This window comes from Alligator mississippiensis, chromosome 6, assembly GCF_030867095.1.
Source record: "Alligator mississippiensis isolate rAllMis1 chromosome 6, rAllMis1, whole genome shotgun sequence".
Lineage (NCBI taxonomy): Eukaryota > Metazoa > Chordata > Crocodylia > Alligatoridae > Alligator > Alligator mississippiensis.
The window spans coordinates 36130730-36152146 of NC_081829.1; the positions used below are offsets into that span (position 1 = coordinate 36130730).

A 21417-nucleotide genomic window follows, 5' to 3' on the forward strand; every position below is an offset into this window, starting at 1 on the left:
CTGAATGAATGGGGATGAATGCAGGTGCTTGAGAGTCAATGGCAGTAGGTCTAAAAATAGCTCCCTCTGAATGACCAAAACATCAACACCAATACCTGGACCAATGACCCAGCCCTTGGAACCACCCTCAGCATTCAAGAAACAAAAGATGAGGCAACCCACCATTGTGCCAGGCTGCACATGCTCAGTAAGAACACCTGGAGTCCTTTGGACAGGCCCTCCCATAGGACATCAGAGGTAATCTGCCCCATAAAAGGGGCAGTGAAGATGGACTCCTTGGGACGCCCTCTCCATCTGGACCAGCACCATGCCACACCACCTGTCCACCCAGAGGCACTGCTGGCGACCCCCCTCTGGACAACACCTACAAGACAAAGACCCCTTTCTAGCCTGGATAGGTAGCTATCATCCTCCACCCCCTCTTTAACCAAGGACTTGCACTCTGTTTCTCTTCCCTACCTGGACTCCAGCCCTTCCACTGACTCTCTTTTTCCTGCTGCCTTTGTGTGTGTGTGTGTGTGTGTGTGTATGTGTGTGTGTGTGAACCAATAACTTTGTGGGACTGTGTAGCGTGTTGTCTGTGTAATAAAACTGTTACTTGGACCCCTAAGTTGGTTTTTGCTTTACTATGGTTTGGCCCTGCTCCAATCTCTGTTCCTTGCCCCTCTAACTTCTGTCTCATTTCTCCCTCTCCTGCTTCTGGCTCACTTCCACCTCCAACACCTGTCCTGAGCTCCTCTCTGCTTCCAAACCCCCTGTTTCTTTGCCACTGTCTTATCCCCTCCGCCTTTTCCCCTGAGCAACCAGGTTTCTGCCTCAGTTTCTCTCCTGGCTGTCTCCTCCTTGCCACCACTTATCTGTCATTCCCAGCCCCCCGCAAGTATCTCAGCTGTCTGCTTCAGTTTCCAGCCTCAGTCTACCTTAAGTAAACCCAAGCCTCAGTTCCTCAGCCAGCTTCTCTGTAGTTCACCGGTTCTAATCCCAGTTTGGGCAAATTTCACTCCCTACACTTCAACTTTCTCTCACCTGAAACTTCTCCCAAGTATCCTGGTACCCCAAGCACACACACACACACACACACACACACTGTGTACCATCCAAGTTAGGAACTTACCTGTGTGTATGTGTAGGTGGGTTGTATGTATATATATATATATGGCATTGTGTGCATGATATATGAATTAGTGATCTGGGTCTAACTTTTGGGGTGTATAGTGTACGTGCCTGAATTGGTAATAGGTATGCATGAGCCTAGGCTGGTTTGAATGTGTATGTGCCTGAGCTGGTAGTGTGTGTGTATGCACCTAATTGATTTGTGTTTTTTTTATATGTGCAATTGTGTCACATCTTCCTGTCTAACAGCGCAATATTGAGATCCTGAGAGTTGACCTGATCCCACAGGGCAGCAAAATGCCCCCTCAATCTTCTCTTCTTCAGCCTAAATAACCCAGTTCCTTCAGCCACTCCTCAGAAGTTATGTTCTCCAGCCCTTGAATATGTTTTGCTGCCCTCTGTTGGACTCTATCCAATTTGTCCACATCTTTTCTCCAGTGGGGGGGCAAAACTGGACACAGTACTCCAGAGGTGGCCTCTCCAGTCCTGAATAGAGGGGAAGAATCACTCTATGGCAACACTTCTGCTAATGCGGCCCAGTTTGCTGTTAGCCTTCTTCACAACAAGGACACACTAAGGACTCAGAAGTTCTGAGACTGCAACCCCATCTCTTTGAGCTTCTTCTCCAAGCAGAGTGCTCTAAGCATGGCAGTGGGCCTGATTCACCCTTCAACTAGATGCGTACTGGCTACTGTGGTAAGGTTTAGGCCTCTGCTGCTGCTACCTCTACTTTTCCAGAAATAATAAGAAAAAAATATTGTCAATAGCACCCCTCCCAGAAGGAATGAAGAACCTCAGGGGCCTCCTTCTACTGCTTCTACAGAAAGGGAGGCTTGTCCCTGAACTCACCTTGATATGGGTTGTATTTGACCCTAGATTGCTTTAATCTAAACCCTCCTATGCGCAGTGTGGCTGCAGTAAAGGACTATGTGTATGCAGGCAAGTAGACAAGTTCATGTGCGGTATTGCAAATGAGACTCTAAAAAGACAATGAGGACTGTAGCCTGCATTGTGTTAATACCATTTATTTGGACAGCAATATGATAAACGCAAGGTAGTTGGTAAAAGCTGGCGTTTTATTGTAATACTACACCTGTTGAAGAAAGCAGAAGCCACATAAGCATTTATGGGGAAGAGATCCTGGTGTTTTGACTCTTATCTTTCAGTATTTGTAGTGTAATTACAGCCTGATTAACCACACTTGCATTGCTGTAGCTACAAAGGGTTTCCAAGGTTTCTTTAAAGTTGTTATCTTCTATTTCTTGTCTCAAGTCACCTGGAGGGAGATCAAACACTGGTATGTATTTCATGGTATGCAGGAATCAATGTTCCAAAAGAGGTGTTATAAGCACAGACTAACCACTCTGAAATGAAAGATGTTCTTTAAATATGAGCATTTCTTCACAGTCTCGATTAGAAAAAATATTTATTTCTTGGGGAATGACTTACCCTTTGCAAATGTAAACCAATTAATTACCCATTTAACTATCTCTTCTCTAATATACTTCCAGGAAGAACCAGTTGATTAGGTCTAAAATATTGATTGTATTGAGAATATGTTACCAGAAAGATGCTCACACCTACCTTCACCTAATGCAGTACAATTTGAATTCGTATTTAATACTAGGAAGACTAGATTCTCAGCATCAAAATTTAAAAGATGTCAATAGAGTGCTAATGAAACATATCACTGGTCAGACCTTCAATAGCTGTAAATTCTGCATAGCTCCACCAAGATCAATACAACTACAATGGTTTTTCTACTGGCTGAAGATCTGACCCACGTGCTTTATGGTTTAGCAACTTAGCTCAAACTATTGATATGAAGACTCTTAGGTCAAACACCTCAAAGCCTATACCTGTAGTAGATTTTTAAAGTTAGTTTTCAAAAATAAAATATTAAAACAACCGTACATCCTTTTTCATTTTTTCTTTGCCTGTTTAATTTTTTAAAAAGGAGAAAAAAAGGCAGATTCACTATTGACACCCAGGAGTCATTGTGTCTTGTTTGCTTGGTATTCAAGATGTATGCCCACATCTTGAATGCTATGTATAGTTCTGGTCCCCACATCTTAAAAAGGTGGTAGTACAACTAGAAAAGGTACAGAGAAGGACAACCAAAATGATTGGGTATGGAGCACTTACCGTAGCGGGAGAGAATAAAAAGACTAGGACTCTTAAGGTTGGAAAGGAGAAGGCTGAGGGGGATAGCATAGAGGTCTATAAAATCATGAAGGGTGTGAACCAAGTAAAAAGGGAACTGGTGTTCACTAAGTCCCAAGATACTAGAACTAGGCGGCACCTGCTGAAATTTATAGGTGGCAGGTTTAAAACTGACAAGAGAAAGTACTTTTTGTGCAATGCATAGTTCACTTGTAGAATTCATTGCCACAGGAGGTGGTGGAGGCAGTTAGCACAGCTAGGTTCAAAAGGGGGCCAGACGAATGAATGAATGATGGATCTTTTAATGGTTATTGAACAGAACAGCTGGAGTTGTTTTCTCCAGCATCTCTAAACCAATGATGGTGGAGGGAGGGTATTGAACAGGGGATAAACCACTAGAGATAATCTGGTTCAATTCTTTTCCCTCTATAGCATTCATTTTTTGTCACTTTTGGAGACAATGTACTGGGTTAGGTGGACCATTGGTCTGACCCAGTATGGCACTTGTTATGCTCTTATGGTATTTCCTTCTGTACTAAGATGTCATCCACACCCTAGCATCAGTGTTGAGAGCATGGTAAGAAAAAGGGGACTGAGTTGAAGGAGCCATTATATCAGGCTGTATTATGGTTGCTGTAACAGCTCCTTGAGATAATTGGTTACAGAGCTGTTCCATTCATCTTGTTCTGGGTTAAGAACTGATGCATATAGCTCCAATTCTGAAGCATCAGGAAGGTAGTTTAATGATATCTTTGCTGCCTACTTCAGACTTATCGCCAAACCCACCTCTGCTCATATTGTTAATCTCAGTCATTGGTTCAAGTTCTGTATTGGACTTAATGTTTCATATATTGACAACTGTTGGGTGGTCTGACATCCAAGAAGATCTGGACTAGGAGGGAAGTTTAGAGGATTAAGTCTTTTAACCCAATATGAGCCTTGCTGTGCTCATTCATTACTGATTTGCCTTGAGTCATGCTTTTACCCACAGGTAGTCCCAGAGATTTCAACAACTTTCTCAAAGAGAAAGGCTTACTCAAAGAGAATAAGACTGAGACCTTGGTCCTTTGCTAAGAATGAGGAATATGAATATTGTTGCTGTTGTTTTGCTACTTGGAAACAATATCATGACTGGTTTGATAATACTTTGGTCACAGAATGTTTATGGTTCTATAGTAACCATAATGGGTAGGCTCTTGCTGTCCAAGTGAAATTACCTGAATTTAGAAGATTGCACAGTAGGTTCATTGAATTGTATTTCACCTCAGGACCTGTCCTCTCATCCTGTAGAAGTTTATGCAAGTTTTGAACCAGCTTTGTCTCTTTAAATGAATCTTCAAGGACTTCTGTAAATAGAGTGAGATTATAAGTGAAATTCCTAGGATGGGTCACATAAGAAAATGTAAGAGTTTGTCAGGCTAGATTTAAAAAAAAGTCCTACTAGTCCTTTTGTCTGGATAGAGCCTAATCTTGTGATATTTTGAATGCTGTCAACTCTCACTGACTGTATTGACCACTCTACTAGCCGTTTCTCATTTTTATAGTCTTAGATATAGGCTACAGGGAGTTTATATAACATACCATGCATAGATCTTTATTATATTTGTAATCAATTACTACCATCACTGATTCAGATTTAATAAGAAATTCATTTTTGAGTCTTCACCACCGAGGGTGCTAGCTGTTCATGTTGGATTCTTGTAGTCTTGTGCCTTTATTAATAGTATACAAAATATATGCTTTCAAATGCAAGTGCTATTACATCTCTGAGATGGTGTCTTCTTCTCTTATAATTGTGAGGGATGCTTTCCAAAGGCGTTGAACAACTAAGTTCCTGCTGAACCAAAAGGGAGCTGTGAAGGCTCAGCACAGAGCTGAAAATCCAACCCACAACTGTAAATTGGACAATTATTTTAATTTGCTTCATTCAGAATTTCTGCAGGACTCTTTAGCCTACTTCTCTTTTCTACTTACTAGGCACATGCCTGTACGATGCTCTCTGATCTCACTTTCTCCTTGAATCTATTCCTATTTATTCTTAAGTAAGAAACCTTGCATAATTTGGCCTCTACCTGCATTTTTATTTTCTGTTCCCTATTCACATCCTTTTACTTATTCTTCACAATCTTACATTATTTTCCTCTCTAGTCCTCCTTTTAGTTGCATGTGCTCTATCATGCTATTCAGTATGCACAGAATAGTTTTCTGCCCCAATTTGTCAGTCATCTTCACCCAAATCCATCCTAAAGCCAATATCCTGAAGAAATCCCTTGTCCTTTCCTTTTCTTATCTGTTATCTCTAGAATAGTTAGAAATTGCTTTGCCTGTTTTATTTAGACAAGAAACATACCTTGCTATATGCTCTGTAAATTGCTGCAAGATTAACACCATGACAATATGACAACATTGTGTTAACAGAAAGAACATCTTAAACAGTCAGATCAGCACTTTGGGAGAGGGAGAGTACCTAAATTAATTGCAGATGCTATGGCCAAGGCAATCAGAGCTTCATTCTGCATGATAACATACTCGCTTGTAGTCATGGAAACCAGGTGTTTCACTCCTTGTGCCTGCTGGATGGCTTTGACTACTTCCTGTTGATAGAAAAATAAAAATGGTCAGGAAAAATATCACAGAATAAAATCAAAAAAGAGAACACTTGTAGGAGGGGAAGGTGTACATGATAGTGCAGGGGGCAGCAATATGCCTGTGCCCCGCTCCTGCCACTCACTCCCAAGCCATAGGCCCTCCCCCAGCCCTGCTGCTATCCCTCACTCCTGACCCACTGCACCCCATCCCCCAGACCATGCTGGTGCCTCTCACTCCCAACCTGCAACCCCCCTGTCCTTGCTGATGCCCCTAACTCCTGAGCTGCAGCCCCCTGCCCACCCCCCAACCCTGCTGCCCCCGCCCCTCCCCCCATACACACTCTCTCTCTCTCCTGCCTGCAGCTGCTGGGGTTGCATATAGAGCATGTGATCCCCCAGCCTCCAATCAACTTTCCCCTGCCCGCAGCCCAAGAGGCTCCTTGCTGGGGCAACCCCAGGAAAGAAGAGGAAGACCAAAACCCCGATGCTTACATTTGAAAAACCTGCCTGGATGGAGGACAGAGAACTATAAAAGAGGACATGTCCACGAAAACCTGGACATGTGGTAATTCACCCTACACTGGGGTGATGAATGGAAATCAGATTTCACTCCTGAATGTCTCTAAATAGATGCAAATAGACTTCCTGCAATGGAAGAAACTCTAACCTAGATATTTTTGTTGTATTTTATCTATGCTGCTGGACATGGGCACCTATACACGTGCAGTGAGGGTACCTACATACATGCAGCGAGGCTGCTCTTACAGCAAGTCAGAGCAGACTCTATTAATAAGAGTCTGCTGGAGTGTGGTAATTACTATTCTCCAGCAGACTCCAGCACCATGTGTGTCAGTGTCCCCACACTGAAAAATGGCGGGGGGGGGGGGGAGCTTTAACTAAAGTTTGTTAGAGCTTTAGTTAAGCACCCCCACTGCCATTTTTCACTGTGGGAATGCTGATACACTTGACACTCCATGTGCTTTAATTAGAGCAGCTCCTGGAGCTGTTCTAATCAAAGTCCTCCCTCCCCCAATCTCCTAAAGCACGTGTATAAATGCCCAGAGTTTCTTCTCCTTTGGTCATGTATCTCTGCTTGAAAGCCAGCTTAAATTCATTGACTTGGAATACCAGTGTGCATGCACTCTCTTATCTATAGCTGTATATAGATATATCTAACATTTAGTGTTTTATGTTTCAAGTTTCCATTATTGCAGCTTTTGAACAAGCAGAGATTCAATTTGCTTTCTCTAATATTATGCAAATTATAACTCTGTCTTATGTCATTGCCTGAAAAGAAAACAGAAGTTCAGGAGCCTCTGAACTTTTGCTTCATTTTCAGGTAATGATATAAAGGCCTTAAGTAATGCATTAACAGTGTTTTGGTAATCAGGAATACAATATTCATCCTTTCCTTTTGCATGTGAATTCATTAGAATTTCTGAAAGATTGGTATGAGACAGTGTGACAGAGGGCCGTCCTGAGGCCAATCTCTACATCATCCCACCCACCTGTCCTGGGCAGTCTGCCCACCTACCTTTCCTGCCATGCCTTGTTGTAATGAAAATAAATAGATGGTTCTAGGCAACAGGCTGCCCTCTGAATGCCCTAATCCCCAGAGCATTCTACATGACACCAGTCCCTACTTTATCATGTCCCAAGCCTTGGAGGCGTTACACTGTTGTTATCAACTCTATACGCCCCCTTGGCACTGAGCCCTTGGGCACTGAGTACTCTGGCATCTGGCTCTGCCTTTTTCTGGTATCTGGTGCTCTGTGCTTCTGTCTCTGGTGCCCAGCTGGACACCTCTCTCTGGCACCCGGCTCAGCACCTCTCTCTCAGCATCTCTTGCTCTGGTGCCTGATTCGGTGCTTCTTGCTTGGTGCCTGTCGCTCTGACACCTCTCTCTCTGGAGCCTGGCTCAGTGCCTCTCTCTTGGCACCTCTCGGTCTGGTGCCCAGCTTGGTGCCTCTCTCTCCGGTGCCCAGCTTGGCACCTCTTTCTCAGGACCTCTCCCTGTGGTGCCTGGCTCAGTGCCTCTCTCTCAGCACCTCTCACTCTGGCACCCAGCTTGGTGCCTCTCACTCTGGTGCCCAGCTCAGCACCTAGGCTGGTGTCTCTCCCTCTGGCTCTCGCTCTGGTGCCCAGCTCGGTGCCTCTCTTTTGGCACCCCTCTCTCTGGTGCCCAGCTTAACGCCTCTCTCTCTCGGCACCTCTCGCTCTGGCGCCTGGCTTAGCGCCTCTCTCTCTCGGTGCCTGGCTCGGCACCTCTCTCAGCACCTCTCACTTTGGCATCCGGTTTGGTGCCTCTTGTTCTAGTGCCTCTTGCTCTGGCACTTCTCTCTTGGTGCCTCTTGCTCTCTAGGGCCTCTCTCTCTGGTGCCTAGCTTGGTGCTTTTCTCTTTCTGGCACGTGGTTCTATGCACCCACCAGTGGGCTCTGCCTAGATCATGCCCTTTTCTTTGAGCACTAATGAGACCTCCAAACCTCCCCTTATAGTCTCATCCTGATCCACTGGAATAAACAATAACACAAATACAAGCCCGTGGGCTACAACATAACGCTAATGGTGACAGTGTTCTGTCTCTTTAAGAGGGTAAATCTTGCACCCTTAGAACAACACATCTCTTAGCCCTCGGTACCTTAGGCCCCTGGATCCTCACTGTTTTTGTAGGCAGCAAAGTAGGCAACACCTAATCTCGGGTAGCTCGCTTGGGCAGAGGCTCCTTTCCTTGGCAGTTATTAGAGATAAAGTATTCCTGCTAGATCCAGACATAGGCTTATATGTCCCCCAAGGCCCTGTCTCCTCCCGGTCAATTGACTGCCTGAAGGTGAGGGCCAATTACCCTATTAGGCCATTGCTTAGGCAACCCACAGCTGTGGAGCTCTGCCTAGCCTTCTGAGCATCCTGGCCAGGCTGCTTCTGCCCTTTAAAGCAACAGACACATCTTGGTACCCTGCTATAGACAGGCTTTGTTTTTTTCAGTTTAAAAAAAATATTTGTTTCAAGTGTGATAGTAGTAGAGAGATGTTCATGTAAACACAAGACTGTGCCTAATACTTCATGAAGGTCTCAGGAACTGGTGTTTTAATGTTCCACCTCTACGTTGTTGGCTGAAACCCATCTAGCCCATGTGATTTAGTGACTTAAAGTTGTTACCAACAGACACCTGAAATTTATGCAATGTACTTACTCCAGTCCAGCTGACAGGTGTTACATACTTCAGCAAAAAATGGCACTGAACATCCTTGTTGTTTCAGTTCAAAGGCCAAGGACAGAAGAGTCCTGGAAAGTGTTCTACCCTGAGACAGTCAGCTGGTAGTGAGGCTGGTAGTGAGGCTTATTGGAGGGGCAGTGTGGAAAAACCCTATGTCCTGTTTGTAAAGTAGAGGACCTAACTCTCCAGGGATGCCAGGCTAGCTACGAACACACATGACAATAAAAAGAAAATGAAGTATACCAATACTTTTCATACCTGGGATCTACTGTGACTCAAGAGTGATGCCAGCAGCCGGTTTGCTTCTCCACAAACACCAGCTTGGTCTTTGGAGTTGCACCATTGCACAAGCCTGTTGAGCAAAGTAGTGTCCTGGCCCAGTATCTCAGCAGCTTCAGCTGAAAAGACGAGAATTGGTCAGGTAGGTGGTTTGAACTGGTAGCAGAGGGATGGACTGGAAAAGAGAATCCTTACAGATTCTTATTGCTGTTCATGTTCTCCCCTGTTGCAGCTGTACACAAGGGAACTATTATTGGGTTTGCTTAGCAATATGCACTGCAAACAAGCAGATCAGGACTACAGGGGAAACTAAGTCAAGCATAAAATATTCCAAGCAATTAAAATGTTCCTTTGGGATTAGAAAAGGAATTGGGACAAATCTGGGCAGATTTCCCAGGAAATCTGTCTCAGTGACTTACGCCAGCTGGGGCCTGGCCTTCTTTTCCTGGCCTAGCCACTGATTTATTGTGTGTATCTATCCAAATTTCTGTTTATTCACCTGTAGAACAGCCTTCTGGGCTGAATCCATGGTTGTTGTTTTTATAAAAGCCCTGTGTTTTTAATTAAAAGCATGGAAGAAAAGCAGAAACACTACTTTAAAGGCAAGTTACAGTTGAAGTTATGGGGCACAAACCAGAAAATAAAATACTTTGGGGCCGCAGCCCCATAGGTACATAGGTGCACTGGTCTGACTAAAGGATGGGGACCAAGATTTGCAGCTCTTTATGAGAAACTTCATTTCTTTATCTGTAGGTGCCAGCTTGTGTGTGTGGTGGGCTGAGCTCTAGGCTCCCTCTAGAGCAGGAAGCAGCCTTGTATCCTGCATGGAAGCAGCCCCAGATCTGTGATGGCTGCTAGGCAGGGCCTGCATACCCTACAGGTCCTGCTTCATGCACTGCTTCCTTGCAAGGAGCTACAGCTTGTTTGACACTGACTCATCCTCCCCTGAGTCCCTCCATGGGCTGCCAGATTTATCTGGTTGAGGCACTGTCTGCTCAGCTGGCCTTTCACTACCACAAGCAGCTCCATGTCACCCCAATATAAGGTGGGACAGGCCATGCCAGGCCACTTCCTGGAGGTCTCATGCACCTCCCAGCTTCCCTTAAAGCATGTTGTGGCATGTTTGAGAATCACTGCCCTAGACCATGCTCTGTTTTCTGTGTTTGTATGGGGATCTGTAATACGCTGTAAAGAGTGAAACTTTGTCAACTAAGACAGGGCAAATAACATCACAATGGCCTACCAGAAGCTTGTTACTACAGGCCATAAGACATGTTTTATCTACAGAAATCCACAATACATATCTCATCCGTGTTCTGCTTTGGGAAGGAGGGCATTTGTGTTCATGTGTTTCTTGTCTTCCATTTCTCACCCACAAAATATTGAAGAAACCACAGGAAATAAATCAGAGCAATCTGGTTCTCAGAGCTTGTGGCTGTCTCTAAAGATTATCCATTTGCTCCTCTTTTGAGTGAGTATTTCTTATCTCAGCAGAATGGCAGGCATGTCACGTCATAAGAGAATAGCTGCTTTGTTTCTAGCTTAGAACATCCTGTGCTCTTCTGAAGAGATCACGATAATCCTGTTAAGAGTCCAGAAGGCTTTCCTCTAAGTGGTGCAATGTTGGTTAAAGGAGCTAGTTTAAAAGGTTTGCTGAAGGCATACCTTGAATCAAGTTGTGGTCCAGTTGGACTTGTATGCTCTCTGCCAGTAGTGAAACTCTTTCAACAAAAATCTAATTAGGAACCATTTGTATCTTCAATTTATGAAATGTTTGGCTTGACTAAATTGTGTCTGGTTTAACGTTAAGTTTAGCTACAGTTTAGCCACATACCCAAAGGACCTTTTTTGAAAGCATACAAGTCTGCTGGTGTGGCACACTGGGGAAACAATAGTTACTGTATCACCTTTTCAATGTAATGATGCTGACAGCTCTAAATCCAGATTGCCATAATTAGAGAGAATCTTGCCTTCTAAATTCTGCAGGCATCAGCGTGCCCGGCCATTGTCAGAGTAATAAATTTACACTAGATAATAAAATTAACTAATTTAGTAGGGACTTGTTAGTAGACACATGTTCATGAGAGTGTTTCATGCTGAGTTAATTAAGGTCAATGTTAGCTCATGGGTAAAAAGAACATAAGGCAATTAAAGGTGGGAGGCCTTTTTGCTTTCTGATTTGGGAAGGTAAAACTTAAATGGCCTTTTAGATGTTTCCTACTTCATAGTAGACATTCTACAGTATTTCAGGAGAAGATTCTTTTTTAGACATTATTACATCTCACTAGATGCATCTACACATGCTATTAATGCACCTGAATAAACTCTGAATAAATAGTTCGTGCCACAGTTTGCTTCTGGGACTAGCATTTATACAACTGCTCAGGACCACATCACATTGAGCTGGGGTGGCATGGCCCCAGCTGGCAGGGTGTCCTGGGGGTCAACCTAGCAGCCTGAGACTCAACAGGCTGCATCAGGGATGGCTGGGGCACACGGATGCTATAATATGGGGCTAGCTGGCAGGCAGCCCCCGCATTGTAGCACCTTCATGTCCTACCCAGTCCTGGCCACCATCTACATCTGTGTGTTTCAGTGCACTAAATAACTCTGCTGTAAGATAGTACTTGTGTTGGGCAGCAGTATCCAGAGACAATCTGAGCAAGGTGCGGGGCCCAGGGCAAATAAGCCTGTGTGGGGCTCCATCGGGGCGGGTGGAGTGGCTGGACATGAAGCCGGCAGCAGCATGGAGTCACCGCAGCCACTCCACCTGGCTCTGCAGGGCCACCCAAAGCATGGGGCCTGGGGCGGTCGCCCCGATTTTCTCCCCCTCAGGGACAGCCTTGGTAGTATCCTATGGTGAAATTAACTAGTTTTCTGTAGCCTAATAGCACCACACATGTAGATGGTGATGCTTTACTGCAGAGCTAATTAGTCAACTCTGCAGTAAAGTGTACATGTAGATGCCCCCACTGAGACCAAAATCTGATTTAATTTGGCCAATGTAAACCTGTAGCAACTCAGCTGAAATTACTGGAATTGTTCTAGTTGAAAACGAGTATGAGTGCAGTTTTGCTTTGGGTCCAAGCAGTCAGAGTTGGTTTATCTTCATGTTTCTGTTTCAGAAGAAGTATCCTCTGAAGCATATTCTTATTTCGGAAGGCATGACCTCTGTAACACAATTAAAGTTTGAGTAATGTCCTCCAAAGCATTAGAGAGAGAAACTGGTTTTGTATGATGGGCTCCACTATACTTAGTGATATCATTCAGTCCTGTGGCGAGATGCAAATGGAAATCTTCCATTAAATTTTGTACCAAATACCTGATTTTCCTGATCAGGTTTCTATACCTGATTTTCCAGAATCTTGCACCTTGTTTATTCATTTAAAAAATTTGTAGAAATGTCTACCAAATCAGTTGTAGTATTTTAACCTCCATCCTGTGCAGGTGTTCATGACCATGCAGGGTATATGGCAGTAAGAAATATCAGCCTTTTGTTTTCCCCCATATAACTGATGAATTTTTGCTACTTAAACCAGTAGTCTGTGTGCCCAGCTATACCTAACAGTATTGAGACAGGAACCCAATTGTTATTTTCTGATCTTGTTTCCTTTTTTTGTACTCCTCCCTTAAATCTGAAGCACAAGTTTCATGGTGAATATTGTTCTAGGATAGCTACTCCTCTACACTGAAGTAACAAGAATATTTCATTGCAGCAGCACCATGTTTGCTTCTGTGCATGATTACATTCTGGCAGGACACTATATATGTCCATGTCAGGATGAATTATCTTATTGCAGTAGACCGAAAACACAATTTTCAGACTTAGGTTCTTAAGTTGTGCTCCCTCCTGTATCTTGGTTTTTAAAAGGCACTTAGATGCATTAAATATCATTGTTTCACGCCAACCTACCTATGTGTACAATAGCACAATTTGGGCTTCTGACATAGAATTGTCTTAGTACAGTGCCCCCCAAAAACCCAAGAATCCAAGTGATTTATGAGCCAGAATTGTAAGATGAACCTGTAAGACGGTACAGAGATTTTTGGCAAGTACTAGAGCCCCTTTTATCCTCTTATATTTCCTAATCTTCTGTTAATTCATTTTTAGGAATTGAACTATTTTTTTTGTCCTGATTCTCTCTTCTGTTACATCACCAAAACACTAATGCATCTTAGCTGAAAATGCTTATGCAGGGCTTGCATCAGTTCTTGCTTTGACTACTGAAATCTCATTTCTTTTTGCCTCCTTGTGTCTCAGTTATTGTTTGGGATTCTGTTTTTTTTTGGTACACAGTTCTTGACAATCTGTACCAAATTCTTAGCTGGTATGATATTTCTGTGTTAGTGGGGTTATATGGGTTTTGGGGGTGATATCTTTTTATTGGGCCAACTGTACAGTGGGGATAGATATTAGACAAACTTGGGCACAGGTCTGAGAGAGAAGGTTTCTCTCATTTCCTGGACCACCAAGGCTACAACAGTGCTCCAATCTGTCTTATATCAGGTGGAATTCTATCAGACAAGCAGTTAGCCCACTGTCTTCTGATGCTTTGACAGAAAAATTTCAAATTACTAGTGAAAAGGAAAACAACAAAAGTAGTTCTATACCTTGTCCATCCGTTAACATACGCAATGTTCCAAGAAGTTTAAACTGCACAGGAGGCATCTCTGACCTTAAAAGCATCTTGATTCGCTCTGCTACACCTTCCTCCAGCATCTGAATCTTGTTAGCCACTAAAAAAAAAAGTCAGAAAAACTAGACTGCCATTTGGAAAACTTTAACATGGGGCTTGGATATTACAATGGCTTGGGCCAGGCTTGGACCATGTTAGTTTCCACGTGAGAGAGTCAGTACTTTGACTTGACACTGTAATAGGTGCTATGATGAGGGTCCAGAGGAGAGCCACTCATATGGTCAGTGTCTTACAGGACAAGCCCTAAGAGGAGAAACTGAGGGACTTGGCCCTCTTGCGGAGGCTGAAGAGGTGATCTTGTGGCTACCTACAAATTCATTAGGGGGACACAGCAAGGGATCGGAGATGCTCTGTTCACCAGGGTGCTTCTTGGGGTAACAAGGAACAATGGTCACAAACTGACAGAGAGCAGATTTAGGCTAGATTTCAGAAAAAAACACTTCACAGTAAGGGTGGCCAAAATTTGGAATGGGTTTCCAAGGCAGGTGGTGCTCTCCCTTACCTTAGGGGTCTTTGAGAAGGCTGGATAGGCACCTGGCTGGGGTCATCTGACCCCAGCACTCTTTCCTGCCTAGGCAGGGGGTTGGACTCGATGATCTGCTGAGGTCCCTTCTGACCCTAGCATCTATGAATCTATGCTTTTAAATATTAACAGTAGGTTACTCACTAATTGTCTAGTTTGGTTAAATTGGCATGCTAAGGGCAAGAACTATTCATAGCTCTTGGGTCATGCGAAACTCAAAACTTCATAGGGACACGTATTCTCATCATACTTGGATACTTCTGGTTTCAGTCCTGGCCAAAAGAAGGTGCATAAAGAGAGAAAAACATAATGAAGAAATTTTCTTTTTTTGAATCCCAGTGGAAGATTACCACCCACCTGGGGCTAGCTTCAGAAGACTAATTCCAGTTTGTTCAGCCCTATCCAAAATGGGATGCAGTAGAAGTAATTTACAGAACCTTTTGTTCTGAAAGCCCAAGACCTTTGCAATGTTACTTAAGTCGAACTAAAATCTGTTTCCTCCAAAGTAATCTCTTGAGCTGCTTTACGCTTTTCCTTGCTTGGGGTAACTGAATTAGACAAGGATTTTTCTGTCTTCTTTCCTCCTTTATCTTGTTGGGCATACTGAGAAACAGACACTAACTGTTAATTAACTTGTTTGAAATTTCCTTCAGTTCCAGTGGCACAGACTCAAACCTCAGTCACTTGAGCATAATAGAATTTACAAGAAAAATCCCCTTGGCACCACTCTGCATTTGAATCAATTAAAGACACCTCTTGTGCCCATCCATAAGGTTTAGAACCTATTTAATTGATTTCTCTTTAATGTTCTGCTTGACTTTCCTTCAGTATGCTTTTGTTTATTGTATTTCCTCTTCCAGGTATAGCCTGTGTGGTATCAAAGCTGATGGGGAGTGTGGTTTAACTATAGGATTTTGTTGATAATTTTCCTATTTTGATGTTTGCTTTAGAGCTGATAACTTGGCTAGCAAGAGGATTTCACAGAACTTTTAAGTGCCTTCTTTTCCACGTTTAAATCACACCTGGGCTGTTGCTTTCTTTAAAAAAAAAAAATTGTTTAATTAAATTCCTTTCATGTATCTTGTAGTAATTGACAGATTTATTTCATCAAACTCGTATGTTTGATTCCCCCCCCCCTCCCGCCCTCCTTTTCATGTTCTGGATCACAGTGTGCTAGTTTCCTGCAAGAAACTCACACTTCAAAAAAATCTGGATGTGTTTGTAATTGGTTTTTGAACAATAAGTATTACCAAAATTAAACTACACCCCAATCAATATAAAATATTTGATCATTCAGCACATTGAAGTAGAATTGCATAAGCCATTAAGATGTGCTGCTTTATCGTAGAAGGGATTGAAACAGGAATTAAACTGCAGCTTTGTCACTACATTTCCTTGTTCTATGAATCCATTAGATGCTTTATACCAAGTCAGGATTATTCATTGTTCAGATAAAAAACCTCTAAGGAACACCCAGGTACCCAACTGGGCTCGGTATTTAGTCATGGGGGATAGCCTTCCTCCTGAGTCAGTATCATGCCATTTGTCCAGCAAGCTGTCAGCAGAAACTGTACTGTCGTAGCACCATCATTCAGAAGAGACTAGTAAATATCCTCAGTACTTGTGATCTTTCAAGATCCTATGGCACATATTACCAAAGTTAAGGCAATGGGAGCGGGATACTTAATTCCCTTTAGGAACTTTTCAACATCTTGCCTTGTATTCTAAAGCAGGTAACTACATCCTGCCCATTTAAGATACCTTTACAGCTTTAGCTAGAAAGGGAGTGCCTTTTCTTTCTCTTCCTGCCTTACTGCTGTGTAGTAATGTTGCTGTGCAGTATTAAACAGCCACTCTGTTTCCTATCTGAGCTGGCTGTAACAGATTCAATGCTCAGACTGCTAAGTGTCCTCATTGTGCTGCTGTAGGTAGTGCAGCACAAAGGAAAGGGGTAGATCTCTTTTATAAAGCAGATTTAGGATAAGTAACTCTCAGTGCTGAAGCAGAGCCTGGCACAAGTGATCCTGAGGACTACCTAATGGATATTAAGGAAAACAGGTGCTTGGTTGTGGCAGAGAACCAGTGGAGAGTCAGCATTAGGTACCCAGGTACTGGAAAGCAAAAAATGTATGTTAGGTCAGAGGCCAAGGTATCTGTGCTTTGTTCATCGAATAACTTATTCTTGTTACTGCATACAAGTATGAGTATTAGCTCAAGGATTTTTGTCTGGAAGAAAATTTAAGTATTATTGTTGTAGGTCTCACTAAAACCAGAAGTAGTATTGACCATCTGCCACTGCCAGGCTATTACAGAGGTGGCCAGTCATGTTGGGCTGAAGTCAGGCAGAAGATAGGACAGGGTGGAACCATAGAAACTGACCATTTAAGTCTCTAAGGGTGCCCCCCCACCCATCTTTTGTCTTTCAGGTTAGTGTTAACCATGCGGTTTCCTTTGTCTTACTAAAATATTCTTGTCTGTGCTCCTGATTTTTGCTTGCATCACAGCACAGTAGTTCCTGTGTAGGGCTGTATATGGATTATCTGGGATTTGTCTCTGTAATATCATGGACAGCTTGTCAACTTAATCCTGTTAGACACCTGTAACTAAAGCTGCTTTTTTCAATAATAGCCATGTTTGTCATGCAATGCCATATGTTCCCTAAGTGGGGGAAAAGGCGGCTTAAATCCATTGTGGCCAATGACATATACTTAGCATGCAGAAACACCTATACAGGACTCCACACACTGACTGAAGTTTGCTTTTCTTTGCACAAGTTACATAAGGGAGTTTTAGAAAACTCTTCTCCCTTGAAATGATTATCAACAGTTTAAGGACAAGTGACAGGTCCCTTCTATTCTATGAATCCATGTTGTGAATTACATTGCATTAAAACTTTAAACAATTTTTTTCCATTGTGACTTGCTCTCATTCAACAAGGTATGTTAGCAAAAACCTAACTGTTAACAGAGGGATTGAGAGAAATTAATACAATTCTAGAATGATTTGTGTTTTCTTTAGAGAAGGCAGACAGTTTACCAAGTTTTAAAGGAGAGAGTGGAGGAGAGGTAATAGGAGAGGTACAGAGTTATTCTATGGAAACAATTTGGCTTTATTTTAACACAGATTTAGCAATTATTTAAGCTATGCAGAAGATAAACAGCCCTACTTAATACCTGCATAAGAGACCTCCAAGAAAATCTTGCTCTTGCAGAAAGTAGTATTGGGAGCTTTTTCCAATCTGAGCCAATACTAAACCTGTGACTCAGAATAATGTTGGCGGGCACTGAACTGTGTTATGTATTCAGCTCAATTAATTCCTGGTTCAAATTTCATCCTTCTACTGGAATGAATCTGACATGAGAGAGAGCCCAAAACCAGTGCCCTGATATATTTGTTAAAGATTCCTAGGGTGTTGGTTGTAGCTGTGTTGGTCTAAGGACATAGGCAGACAAGGTTCTTTGGAAAAATCCAGTATCTTTTATTAGATCAACTAAAATAATTGGAAAAATTCTTTTTTGCAAGCTTTCAGGTACAAACACCCTTTTCAGGCAGAGGAATTAAAGATTCCTAGATCTTTAGTATGTAGACCAAATTCTGACTTGTTCTAAATGAGCATTAGTTTTAAAGGGGAGAGCAGTTTTGTAAAATGTCTTGAAGAGACAGTACAAGAGAATATTTTCCTCCTACAGTTTAAGGTGCATATGTGATTCTTTGTTCTTATAGTGTTAGTGTGAAATATTAAACCATTTCAGTACAAGTTTTCAGGTCTCTTCTTATGCTTTTAGGTTCTTTACCTTTATGCACACATGTAATCCCATTATTTGCATTCATAAACCTGTAGAAAAAAACCTCAGGTACCTGGCAGAATGAAAGGCACCACAATTGGGATTTTGATTAAGCTATGACTGTTCCTACATAAATACAAATTGTTTAGGGTTTATCACCTTCAAGCCATGTACCTGGTATAGCAAAGTTTCGAAGTGCACTGAGTGCAGCATGTTGAATAGAGACATCCCCATTGTCCATGTGTTTCTCTAGAAGGTCCAAAAGCTGATGTACGATTCCCAGCTGCACCATCCGTATGCAATTACCATCTTTAAGAAAGAAGAGAAAACAAGCATTTGGGAAGAGAGACACAGCGCTATTGTTGCCTTTGAAGTTTTGAATTTCAACCAAGTTGCATAAAAATAGTAGCGAGGGTACAATCATCATCCACAAGCTTCAGTGGCACAAAGCTTGCTCTCACATTAGGTAAAGATGCCAAAGGTACCTAATATGCCACTTTTATATCTACTCTGAACCATCTTTTATTGCAAATTAACTTAAGCTAGAAGAAATGATCACCAAAGTCTTTGGACTCATTTCTTCCATCTTCATCCAAATACTTCTTCCAGGGTGGTGACAGTTGTCAGTTGTCCCAATGGCTTTATAATTCTGAATTTAGACTAGAGAAACTTTTGGCCCTTCTGTGTAACTAATTTCCAAAATGTAAGAGTTCCAATTTGAATTTGTACTCTTGGTATGGGGTGGAACGCCAGCTGATTTAATGAGTTAATTACCTATTTAATACTGGGGAGAATCAGAGGACAATAATTCACTCAAGTTCCTGCTTTTATATTGTGCTGTCCCCATAATACATATATCACTAAAAAACAGTGTGGCGGAAGGAATCTTGAAACTCATGTCCCTTTTGTCTTCATCCATCACACCTTTCATATCTTACAATTCCATCAGCCTGCAATCTCTTATCTGATCTGTGCATCCTCTAATGGAAAGGAAACATCATATAAGTCCTCTCATAGGGACTTCTTCATTTCTTCTTAACTTCTTCATTCCCTTAATGCCTATATATACTGGGTATCCACCTTGAAAGTGCCTTGCAGTTGTGTGGGCCGGGTCAGACCCCGGGCCCTTTTCGTCGCTCTGCACACGGGCTGTGGCCGGCAGCCCGGGCACGCCGGGTCGGAGAGGGCGGGCGCCGAGCTAGAATTAGGCACAGACACTTAACGGTTGATTTTAAGATTGTTTACTTACACTGAGACGGTCGCGGTGCAGGCTGGAAAACTTGCTTGAGTTGCGGTTACAAGAGAAAACGCGAACAATCATGTGGAGTTTGCTAGGCTCCACGCAGACAAACTCCGGATGTTCAGGACAAGCGCACATAAAACTCGTCGTTACGTCTTATAGAAGGTTCCGTTTGAAGACGGGAAGAGGTGGGCGGTGGATCAGGCCGCCAAACTCCTCTGGGCAACACACAGGGTTTCTATTACCCTGCCGTGCACACCCAGAGTCCCCACGAGATGGATGCGGAGTCCTCTTCGGCTTGGGCGGAAACTGCTCAAGCCTCTTATACGGCTAGCAGGCCAATCGCTAGCCGCCACGTGGGAATAATTTAGCACTAGCCAATTGCGGGGCACGAATTTGCATCCAAATGGCGGGAATTCTTTGCACTGTGCATTTCTGTGCTGCAAAGAAAATGCACCCTGCAAAGACAACTGCAAAGTGGCGGGAACACTCTCCTTTGCACGCGGGTTCTCTGTGCAGCAGAACTCCTCCGTGCAATGAAGCTGTAAACCCACGGGGATAATTCTTAGTGCCGAAGCACACACAAAAAATCAGACCTTTGGGTCATGACAGCAGTGATATGTTCATTAGGGTAAATATAGAGGCAAGAAGCAGATACTTTTCTGAAGTACAAATACTGGAACATGAGAAAAACTATTTTTGGGAAGAATGGTTGAACTTGACTGTAGTCAGGACTGTGCTTTTTCTCTTCATCCTCTTGTGATATGAGTGCAACTTGCTGTAATATGGCAGAGAATTGAATGCTGCATACCAATGCCAGATCCTCAGCTGGTGTAAATTGGTATGTAAATTCATACCAATGGAACTCTAGAAACCGTTCTACTAACTGAGAATCTAGTTGGTTCAGGACCCCTTTGCTGTGAAAACTAAATTTCTATTTAGGATTTATATTTATGACCTCTGTACATGACTGACCTTAATTAAGTGCTTCTAAACCTCTGGTGGTTTTGAAGGGCAATTCCACATTGCTTTTCTTCCTAATCTCTGCTGAATAATGTACAATTCTTTTCATGAAAGGGTGTCATGTTTTCATTACTGTTTCATTTCAGTTAAGCTAAATGCTTATTTCTTTTTACTATGTAGGAGCTTGAATACTGGTGAAATGTAAATGTGGGCTTTGTCTAAGAAGTGATACTTTCTGCAACTTTTCAAGTTTTATCAAAGCCAGCTCTTTCATTTCCCCTTCAAAATAAAAAATTCAGTGGTGATGATTTTGTCTCATGCCTACTCCCCAAATTGGACCTGACTTTTTTTTTTTTTTGAGATTGGAAGACTGAGAAAATAAGGAAAATTTCATAAGCCTCTTTTGAGAGGTTTGCATCTTTCTGAACACAGATTATTTAGTTTTCGCTATTAGAATTTTACAGGTAAAATAGTTAATGTGAAGTTTTTAAATTGTCTTAGACTTTCAGGACAGACTTCTTTTTTATTTATCTTTAGGGGGAGAGGAGAGGAAGAGAAGCACAAAAGAATAAGAGAGTGTTCAAGCAAACAGAAGAATCCATTAGTGTACACCTTTCTTTGACTGTCACAAAAGTCCAAAGTGGTTGTCTATGGATTTTTTTTTTTTTTTTTGCCTGGAAGGTGGCAGCTTTGCATATGTCTTCGATTTTAAAGGCTCACAGTCACAACCCAGTAGGGACAGCCACTTTCCCTTGATGCAAAACCTGTCATCTTTTCACTGCCTCAGAACTCATTTGGCACTACGATTAGCTTTCCCCAGGATTTCTTTACTTAGATTAAAGGCTGTGCAT

At 42.6% G+C, this 21417-nt stretch overlaps 1 protein-coding gene across 1 annotated transcript in view; it reads right to left on the reverse strand.

Moving 5' to 3' along the window:
- Positions 1-2108: 2108 nt before the first annotated feature.
- The window catches only part of LOC102576367 (rap1 GTPase-GDP dissociation stimulator 1), a 37224-nt gene continuing 17915 nt past the window's right edge, over positions 2109-21417 (reverse strand). The window contains exons 6-11 of the mRNA XM_019497051.2: positions 18538-18672; positions 13970-14095; positions 9338-9477; positions 5744-5870; positions 4494-4622; positions 2109-2389 (exon numbers count right to left, since the gene is read on the reverse strand). Of these exons, the coding sequence (XP_019352596.2) occupies positions 2238-2389; positions 4494-4622; positions 5744-5870; positions 9338-9477; positions 13970-14095; positions 18538-18672 (809 nt within the window). The 3' untranslated portion in view covers positions 2109-2237. The remainder of the gene's footprint in view (positions 2390-4493; positions 4623-5743; positions 5871-9337; positions 9478-13969; positions 14096-18537; positions 18673-21417) is intronic.